This window comes from Triticum dicoccoides, chromosome 2A, assembly GCF_002162155.2.
Source record: "Triticum dicoccoides isolate Atlit2015 ecotype Zavitan chromosome 2A, WEW_v2.0, whole genome shotgun sequence".
NCBI classification, from domain to species: domain Eukaryota; kingdom Viridiplantae; phylum Streptophyta; class Magnoliopsida; order Poales; family Poaceae; genus Triticum; species Triticum dicoccoides.
This window is the reverse complement of record NC_041382.1, coordinates 571,829,342-571,839,121: the sequence shown is the minus strand read 5'-3', so window position 1 is coordinate 571,839,121 and position 9,780 is coordinate 571,829,342. Positions and strand designations below refer to the sequence as shown.

The 9,780-nt window shown below is 46.7% G+C and overlaps 1 protein-coding gene across 1 annotated transcript; it reads left to right on the top strand.

Annotated features, from left to right (window-relative positions):
• Window positions 1-6,719: 6,719 nt before the first annotated feature.
• LOC119355450 (protein DCL homolog, chloroplastic-like) lies at window positions 6,720-7,573 on the top strand. Its single transcript, XM_037622255.1, has one exon. It carries the CDS (start codon window positions 6,811-6,813, stop codon window positions 7,345-7,347), a length of 537 nt encoding a protein of 178 aa, XP_037478152.1. The 5' UTR covers window positions 6,720-6,810; the 3' UTR covers window positions 7,348-7,573.
• The last annotated feature ends 2,207 nt before the right edge of the window (window positions 7,574-9,780 follow it).

Here is a 9,780-nt window from a genome sequence, read left to right as displayed (position 1 = left end):
AACCAAAGTATGACATGCTGGTAAGCAGTATGACTTATATCGCCCACAACTCACTTGTGTTCTACTCGTGCATAACATCAACGCATAGAACCTAGGCTCGGATGCCACTGTTGGGGAACGTAGTAATTTCAAAAAAATCCCTACGCACATGCAAGATCATGGTGATGCATAGCAACAAGAGGGGAGAGTGTTGTCTACATACCCTCGTAGACCGTTCGCGGAAGCATTATATCAACGCGGTTGATGTAGTCGTACATCTTCACGTCCGACCGATCCAAGTACCGAAAGCACGGCACCTCCGAGTTCTGCACACGTTTGGCTCGGTGATGTCCTCGCCTTCTCGATCCAGCAAGAGGGGAGAAGTAGTAGATGAGTTCCGGCAGCACGACGGCATGGTGACGGTGTTGGTGAAGAACAATCTCCGCAGGGCTTCGCCTAAGCACTACAAAAACTATGACGGAGGATAAACTAGAGGGGACGGGGTTGCCGGCACACGGCTTGGTGTTTCTTGATGTGTCTTTGGTGCTAGCCCTACCCCTCTATTTATATGTTGAGCCCTGGGGTCGAAACTTGGAGTAAAAGCCTCCTCCAAGTCGGTTTCACCTGAAAGGCAAGAGTCCTTCTCGGACTCCAGGGCTAGACGCCAGGGTTCCCGGCGTCTAGCCTCTGGTCTCTGCAAAACTTCCTTTTGCACTTTCCAAAAGCCTCGTGGGCTTTCCCCTTTGGCCTAGATAAAGTGTTCTCGTGCCCAAACATTTCGGGAAACATCCGGAACCCCTTCTGGTGAATTCGGGAACCCTTCCGAAGATCAAACACTACTATCCCATATATCAAACTTTATCTCCGGACCATTCCGGAGTTCCTCGTCATGTCCGTGATCTCATCTCGGACTCCGAACAACATTCGGTCATCAACATACATAACTCATATAGTACTATATCGTCAATGAACGTTAAGCGTGCGGACCCTACGGGTTCGAGAACTATGTAGACATGACCGAGACACCTCTCTGGTCAATAACCAATAGCGGGACCTGGATGCCCATATTGGCTCCTACATATTCTACGAAGATCTTTATCGGTCAGACCGCATAACAACATACGTTGTTTCCTTTGTCATCGGTATGTTACTTGCCCGAGATTCGATCGTCGGTATCTCAATACCTAGTTCAATCTCGTTACCAGCAAGTCTCTTTACTCGTTTCGTAATACATCATCCCGCAACTAACTTATTAGTTGCAATTCTTGCAAGGCTTGAGTGATGTGTATTACCGAGAGGGCTCAGAGATACCTCTCCGACAATCGGAGTGACAAATCCTAATCTTGAAATATGCCAACCCAACAAGTACCTTCGGAGACACCTGTAGAGCACCTTTATAATCACCCAGTTACGTTGTGACGTTTGGTGGCACACAAAGTGTTCCTCCGGTAAACGGGAGTTGCATAATCTCATAGTCATATGAACATGTATAAGTCATGAAGAAAGCAATAGCAACAAACTAAACGATCAAGTGCTATGCTAACGGAATGGTTCAAGTCAATCACATCATTCTCCTAATGATGTGATCCCGTTAATCAAATGACAACTCATGTCTATGGTTAGGAAACATAACCATCTTTGATCAACGAGCTAGTCAAGTAGAGGCATACTAGTGACACTCTGTTTGTCTATGTATTCACACATGTATTATGTTTCCGGTTAATAAAATTCTAGCATGAATAATAAACATTTATCATGATATAAGGAAATAAATAATAACTTTATTATTGCCTCTAGGGCATATTTCCTTCATCTTCAACCTTCATAGGTTCAATGCTAGAGATGAATGAATGATGTTCACAAAAAATAGCCAAATGAGTTTTAGAGCTAGTGATTCTCCCTGTTTGGATATCATTGAAGATTTGTTCGACGGGATGGTCTCTTAAGACTCTTGCTCGAACTCGTGGGAGCTTTTGTTTGGGTCGAGGTGGGGCATCTTCTTCATCATCTCATTCTTCTTCTTGGTCTTCTTCGTTGTTGATGTTGTCATTCTCTTGTCGAAGTGGAGAAGGAGGTTGATGAGGTTCATCTTGATGTACTTCCTCGTTTTCTTCATCTTGGTGTGTTCCACTTGTGGATGCTTCCATGTCAACTCTTGGTTCACCTTGTCGTGAGGTAGAAGCTTTCACTTGGACAGACGAGGTACTCTCCTTGACCTCCGTTGGACGAATCTTGCCAATAGACAAGTCTTGGATTGCTTCCGGAGTGTCTTTGTCTCCTACATCAATTGGCAATTGCTCTACTTGCGAGCCGTTATATTCATCAAACTTCACATCTACTGTCTCTTCAACCTTTCGGGTGAAATTCAAATGGTTGGAATGGAATATCTTGGTCTCAACACATGAGTAGGTGGTTTTCTCTCAGAAAATGAATGCTGAAGTGTAGGCACGTTCTGATGGCTCTCCTTGCTAATGAAGGAAGGGTGGAGGGGTATATATAACCTCCACATAAAATCTAACCGTTACACACAATTTACCAAACTCGGTGGGACCGGATCAGAAAACTCGGTCGGACCGATTCAATTCGTATTGTGACCGTTAGGCATTTCGGTGGGACCGATATGGTCAACTCGGTGGGACCGATGTGCTAGGGTTAGGGTAAAACCTCATCTCGGTTTGACCGATTACACAAACTCGATGGGACCGATTTTGGTAATAAGCAAAACAGAGAGTTGGTCAGGCAAACTCGGTGGGACCGAAATAATTACAATAGGTAACAGAGAGTTTGCGAGCCCATCTCGGTGAGACCGAATTGATTAGGGTTTCTGGCAGTGGCTATGTCAAGTGAACTCGGTGGCGCCGGATAGAACATTTCGGTGGGGCCGAGTTTGACTTTTGATTTGGGACATATGTGGATATGAGAAAGTGGTTGAGGGTTTCGGAGCATATCACTAAGCACTTTGAGCAAGCAAGCCATAGAGCAACACCTCATCCCCTTTTAATAGTATTGGTTTTCCTATGGACTCAATGTGATCTTGGATCACTAAAATGAAAATGTAGAGTCTTGAGCTTTTAAGCTTGAGCCAATCCTTTGTTCTTAGCATCTTGCAGGGGTTCCACATCCTCTTGTACACGCTACTCCATTTTGGAACTTATCTGAAATATAATAGATAAAGATCCAACAAAAAATATGTTGACATTAATTACCAAAACCACCCAGGAAGCACTTGTGCTTTCAGTATTAGCAAAATTCAAGCATTTCTCTTTTTCATGCTCAATTAAGTCATTAATTATAGCAGATCTACTAGTTCCACCATTACCAATAGTAATATCAACTTTATCAGCTTGACCAGCAAGTGAATCATTGCTAAAAATAGCAAAGGTTATTCATCATCTCCTTAGGGTGTGTTTGGTTTCAGAACCAAGTGGAGTGTCATGGAACCAGTCCATTCCATCTTGGTATTTAGCTACAAGAGACTGAGGTAGGATGGAACGATTCCTGGGGTCAAAATTTGATCGATGCTGGACTTGAGGAAGAACGCCAAATTGACCACGACGGTCAGGCACAGTCGTTCTCTTGGAGTGGCGGCGGCCGGCTTGATGCCATGCTCCCGCTGGCGCACGACCACGACTCCCAACGGTGTGGGGAGGAGGGGTGTCATAGGAGAGAGCGGTTCCGCGTATCGCATGATCCATCGTTCCATGGAATTTGTTGATTGCAACGTGGGAATGGGTCATGTGGATGGAACCGACCGACCCGTGCCGTAACACTTCGTGACAACAACCAAACACACCCTTGTAATAAGCAGCTAACGTACCTTCTGGTTTGCTTGGTCTCACTAACATTTTTTTACGGTACTCAGCCTTATGTTTGTTTCCCCCTGACGACGTATTGGGCCAGCCCATTTACGTGCGCCCATTTGTAAAAATAGGGGGCGAAATGAGAGATCGAACCCAGGTCTTCAGCGAAGACGCACACCGCGCTAACCACTCGACGGTGGTTCGTTTCATGCTATGTAAAAGGGGCGCATCCTACTTGAGGGTAATCCAGCCTTTTTTTGTTTTTCTTTCATTCTTTGTGCATTTTGTTTTTATTCGGTTAATATATGTTCGTTTTTTTTACATTATTCTATTTTTTGTATCGTTTTCATTCTCTTCTCCATTTTTGGTTTGGTTTGGTTTTTTCTTCTCCATTTTCTTCTTGATTTTTCTCTTTTTCTCTCCATTTTTTTGTTTTTTTATGTTTGTTTTCGTTTTCACTCTATATTTTCGCATGTATCAAAAACATCTTTTAGTAAGTGATCAACACTTTTCGCGCACACGTTCAACATTGCCCTGAATGCTTCTTCAATATTTTTCAAATACTTGTTCAACATTTTAGTACTTATTCAACATTTTTTAAATACTTGTTCAACATTTTTCAATTACTTGCGCAACATTTTTAATACATATTCAACATTTTTTGAATACTTGGTCAACATTTTTTAAATACATATTCAACATTTTGAAATAGTCGTTTAATATTTTGAATACTTATTCCACATTTTCAAATACTTTTTCAACATTTTTCGAATACTTGGTCAACAATTTTTAATACTTATTCAAAATTTTGAAATACTTGTTCAATATTTTGTATATGCATATTTAACATTTTTTAATACTTATTCACATTTTCCAAATGTGTTCTTGAAGAATGATTTTTTGTATATATATATATATACATCTAGAATATTTTAAAAGTATGAAAAAGCATAAACATAAAGCAAAAAACAAGAACAGAAAAAAAGAAAAAGAAAAGGTCGCGGCCTCCCACGTGGGTGGACCGGCCCATCTGGGCTCCCCCCGACGCGAGCCTTGCCCCTGTGCTCGCTTAATGCGAGACATAGGGGCGCCCTTTGGTTGGACCGTGTCGAGCCCAGTAGTTCCTTTAGTCGGGCTCATTTTGGGCCTTGATCCGGGGCTTGGGCTTGTCGACTGACCTTTGGGATGATTTTTTGAACTGCTTCTCCAAAATCACTAGAAGCCCTTCAACCTAGCGTTGCTTGCTAAGCAGGCATGGCACATTCTACAATATCCTGACACCCTTTGTCCCATGAAGCTGAAAGCTATTTATTTCCCCGCTGGTAATATTTTGTCAGTAGAAGTTGGGAACCATCCTTCACAGATATGGCGAGCAATAGTTGAAGGAAGAGATGTACTACGCCAAGGCTTGATCCGAAGAGTTGGGGACGGTTCTTTAATCAATATTTGGTCGGACAACTGGATCCCTAGAGATGAAAACATGAGACCGATTGTGTGCCTCGCGGCGGTCCGCGCCATCTTGGTTAGTGAGCTCATAAATCATGTTGAGGCCTCGTGGAATAGGGAGGTATTACAACAAACTTTTCTCCCCGCCAATGTGGATGCAATCTTGAGCATACCACTTTGTACAAGAAATAATGAGGATTTCTGGGCATGGGATTTCGAGAAGAATGGTTTGTTCACAGTGAGGTGGGTGTACCACATGCTCACCCACACACAGCGCCGACGGGAGGCTTGGCTCGATGGGTGTGCGAGCTCCTCCAATTCTGGAGCCGAGGAGAATGGATGGAAGCAGCTCTAGCAGGTGGATGTCCCAGGAAAGCTACGCAATTTTTTGTGGAGACTGGCAACGCATTCTATTCCGACTAAAGACGTCTGGCATCATCGACATATTTCATGATCTGATAGTTGCCAGTTGTGTGGAGCGACAGACTCACAGCGTCGAGGTGTGTCTGTGCTTTTGTTGATAGCGACTTAGCTAAGCACTTAATTGCTACGACGGGCCCAAGCGCAAAACATTGGCTCTTTGGGATGATGGATACTTCATCACATGAAAAGTTTGTCACCCTCACGGTGACTCTCTGGGCTATATGGACAGCAAGGCGGAAGGCCATCCATGAGTCTATTTTCCAAAGTCCTCTGGCCACACATATATTCATTCAACGCTTCATTGCTGAATTGGAGAGCATCAAGAATGCCCCTAGACCGATGAGACCTACTCCCTTTGCAAATGTTTGGCTGCACTAGGTTTGGACGCCTCCTTCAGCAGGGATGTTTAAGATCAATGTGGACGGAGGGCTCTCCCGAGATGGCTTCATGGGCACACCCTCTGTTGTATGCCGTGATGACAAGGGCCTTCTCTTAGGGTCCTCGGTGATGGTTTTTCCAGGCATTAATAACCCAGTCTGTCTTGAAACACTAGCATGTAGAGAAGCGCAAGCACTTGCACAAGATCTGAATCTAGGAAGAATCATCATCTCATGTAATAGTGGAGTGTTGTCATTTATCAATGATATAAAGCATGTCTCACAAGGGAAGAATAGTTCAACAGATCAATGCGAATCAGCAATTTTTTGAAGCATGTGATATCATCTTCGAAGATAGGACATAAACAAAGAAGCTCATAGCTTGGTTAAATTTTCGGTTTCTCTTAACCAGGGTTACCGTTTGTGGCTGGGCTATCCACATTACCCTTTTTGTATTCATTTGAACTTCCCAATTAATCAATAAAGTGTCCTTCACCCCTAAAAAAAACTAGAAGCACCCACGTGTAGGGCCCCCCTCCAAAAAAAACACGTGTAGGGCGGTGTGTATATGGACGGGTTTTTTAAATTCGTTTTGAAATTCATCATGCACGGGACATGGCCCGTCCCCGTCGTCGAACAAAGCGACAATCCCGTCTGCCGTCTTCTGTGCCCCCTCCGTCCTCTCCGCTGTGCGGCCACAAGGATAAGTTTCTTCCTCGAATAGCTACCACCTACCAGTCACTCCCCCACGCACCCATCCACTCACAGCACCAAAAAGGGGCGGCATGGCTCTGGCCGCCGCCGTCGCCGTACCGTTCCTCCTCCACGCCCGCCTGGGACCGCGCTTCGTGCCGGCGCTGTCCCCCCGCCGCCTGCTGTCCTGCTCCACAACCGCCTATGAGCCCCCTCACTCCGCGCGGCCGCCGGCGTCGAAGCAGGCCGAGCCCGTGTCCCAGGTGCCGTGGAGGGCCGCAGAGGCCGAGATCCTCAGCCACGTCGAACCCATCGTGCAGCTCATCAAGGACATCCTCCATTCGGACAGATACGCAGACGGCGAATGCCTTGGTCCCGCCGACGAAATCGTCGTTGCGGAAAAGATCCTTGCCTACCATCCACGCGCTGAAGATAAGATTGGCTGTGGGCTTGACGGTATCATGGTCGATAGGCACCCGCAGTTCAGGAAGTCGAGATGCCTCTTCGTAGTTCGCACGGACGGCGTCTGGATCGATTTCTCGTACCAGAAGTGCCTCCGTGAGTACATCCGGAGAAAGTATCCATCGCATGGGGAGCGATTTATACGAGAACATTTCAAGCGAACCTGAAGGCTACTTTAGCTGATCCTTTAGTAATGCAAAAAATGTTGTATGTTTTGAAATCCCTTGTCTATATTATTGAGCAAATTAGCTTATGTTTGTTTGTTTCAAAACAAAAGAAGAAGAAGGGTAGGCATCATTGGTGATCTAGTTTGGTTTAGTCCTCTGTTTGTCTTGGGTTTATGCAGGCGTTTATGACTGGCCGGAAGTCCCCGAGCATGTCGGGTTCACTTTGGGCCTTGGTCCAGACCTGGGCTACTTTCTTTTTCGACTGGCGTATGGGATGATTTATTATTGATGAAAAATACGGAGGCCGCTGAATACTGTGATGCCTCTGGTTCAGAGGATGAGTTTCAACAAGTCATCCATCCACTTTACAAAGGATTGTCCGTGCGTTCTTATGGATGAAATCAAATCTGGTCTGGAGATTTGCCGGACATCCTTCAAAACATTCGGGCGGCGCGTGGATCCTTCCCAATGAAATACTTAGGCCATCCGATCTCCGTGTGGCAGCTCAAAAAGGTTGACTTCCAGTTCCTAGAGGATAAGGCGGCGGCAAAGTTGGTCCCTTGGGACGGGCAAATGATCACGCCCATGGCACACACCATCTTGGTCAAGTCGGTGCTTTCCTCCCAAGCCATCTACTTTATCACTCCGCTCGTTGTCCCTCTAGCACCCTCAATAATCTTAACAAGTTTAAGCGCGCATTCCTTTTTGAGGGGACTAACAAGACCACTGGGGCCAAATGCAAGGTCAATTGGGACTCCGTTTGCCGCCCAATTGCCTATGGGGGTCTTGGGAGTGCTAAACACGGGCAAATTTGTTGGGCGCTAAGACTACGTTGGATTTGATTTGAGTGAAAGAAGCCAACAAAGATCATGGGTTAGCATGGGAAACCCATGTGATGACGCGGACTATGACTTTATTTGTGTGAAAGGAGCCAACAAAGATCATGAGTTGGCATGGGCAACCCATGTGATGACGCGGACTATGACTTTTTCTGTGCCTCCTCAACTATTATCGTGGGCAACGGCGCACAAAGTCCATTTTGGGACTCTCCTTGGGTGCAAAACCGCAAGCCCAAAGACATTGCCCCTCTCGTCTACGCGGCGTCAACGATGAAGAACTGGAAGGTGCGCGAAGGCCTCAAGAAGAATAGTGCATGGTTAACAAGATCAAGATCGTCCAATTTCTCTATTGATCACTTCTGGCAATTTCTCGAACTTTGGGCCACCCATCAGTCATTTCCACCTTCAGGAATATATTGACGACGACATTGTTTGGAAGCACTCTACAAGTGGCCTCTACATGGAGGAATCCGCCTACAAAGCACGGTTTCTTGGCATCATTCACTCTCCCCTAGAGCATATGGTGTGGAATTGGGGCTCCGGCGAAGGCCAAGTTCTTTGCTTGGCTCATCATCCAAAATAGGGTTTGGACCATGGATAGGCTGGCCATGCGCAGTTGGCCAAATTATGGCTCATGCCCCCTATGCAAGCGCGAAAATGAATTGGTTGATCGTCTATTCTTCAAATGTCGGTTTGCCATTAGACTCCGGGGCATGATCAAGGATTGGCTCCAAATTGTCTATGTCGATACCTCCACCTGGCCACTAAGGCGATCCATCAAAGATTGGTGGCTCGGGTTGATCGATTCTTCCACTCCCAACCGGAAAGCCATGGCCTCGCTCACCATGCTCACCACGTGGACTATTTGGAATGAAAGAAATGTCCATGTTTTCCACAACAAGGCCATACCGCCTCTAGTTATCCTCGACAATATCTAGAGAGAGACGTCGTTTTGGGTCGCCGCGGGTTCTAATAAACTAGGGTCCATTATGCCGGGAGAGTATTCCTTCATGTTTTTTCAAGAAAAAAGTCCATTTTACTACCCTGAACAAAGTGGGTGGTTCACACTACCCCATGATCTATTTTTCGGTTCCTTTACCCCCCTAAACAATCTCACACCGGACGAAAGAAACACCCTAAGTGGTTTACTCAGACCGGATGGTGACGTGGACACGGTCAAAGGTGGTACTTGACCTGCAGCCTGCAGGTGGGTCCCACTCATAGGTTTAAAAAAATCAAAGAAATAGAAGAAAAAAGGGGTGGCCCCCTACTGCAGTAGCAGCCGGCCACAACGGCGGCAGTCGGTGTGCACGGAGCCGGCAGGCGGCCGGGCCGGCGCCTGGCCGGCGGAGACAGCACGTCGAGTGGGGGAGGTCGGGCGCCGCCAGGCGCAGCGATGCGGCCGCGGCCAGTGCAAAGCGGCGAGGAGCGGCGCGGGGCGCGGACGGGGACATCGGTGCAAGCTTGGGGAGGAGGCGGGATGGCGCAGGCGCGTGGCCGGAGCGGCGACAGTGCGGATGGCAGCGGAGCCAACGCCACGGAGGAGCGAGGCGAGGCGAGGCTGAGCGGGGTGCGGCGACCGGGGAATGCAACG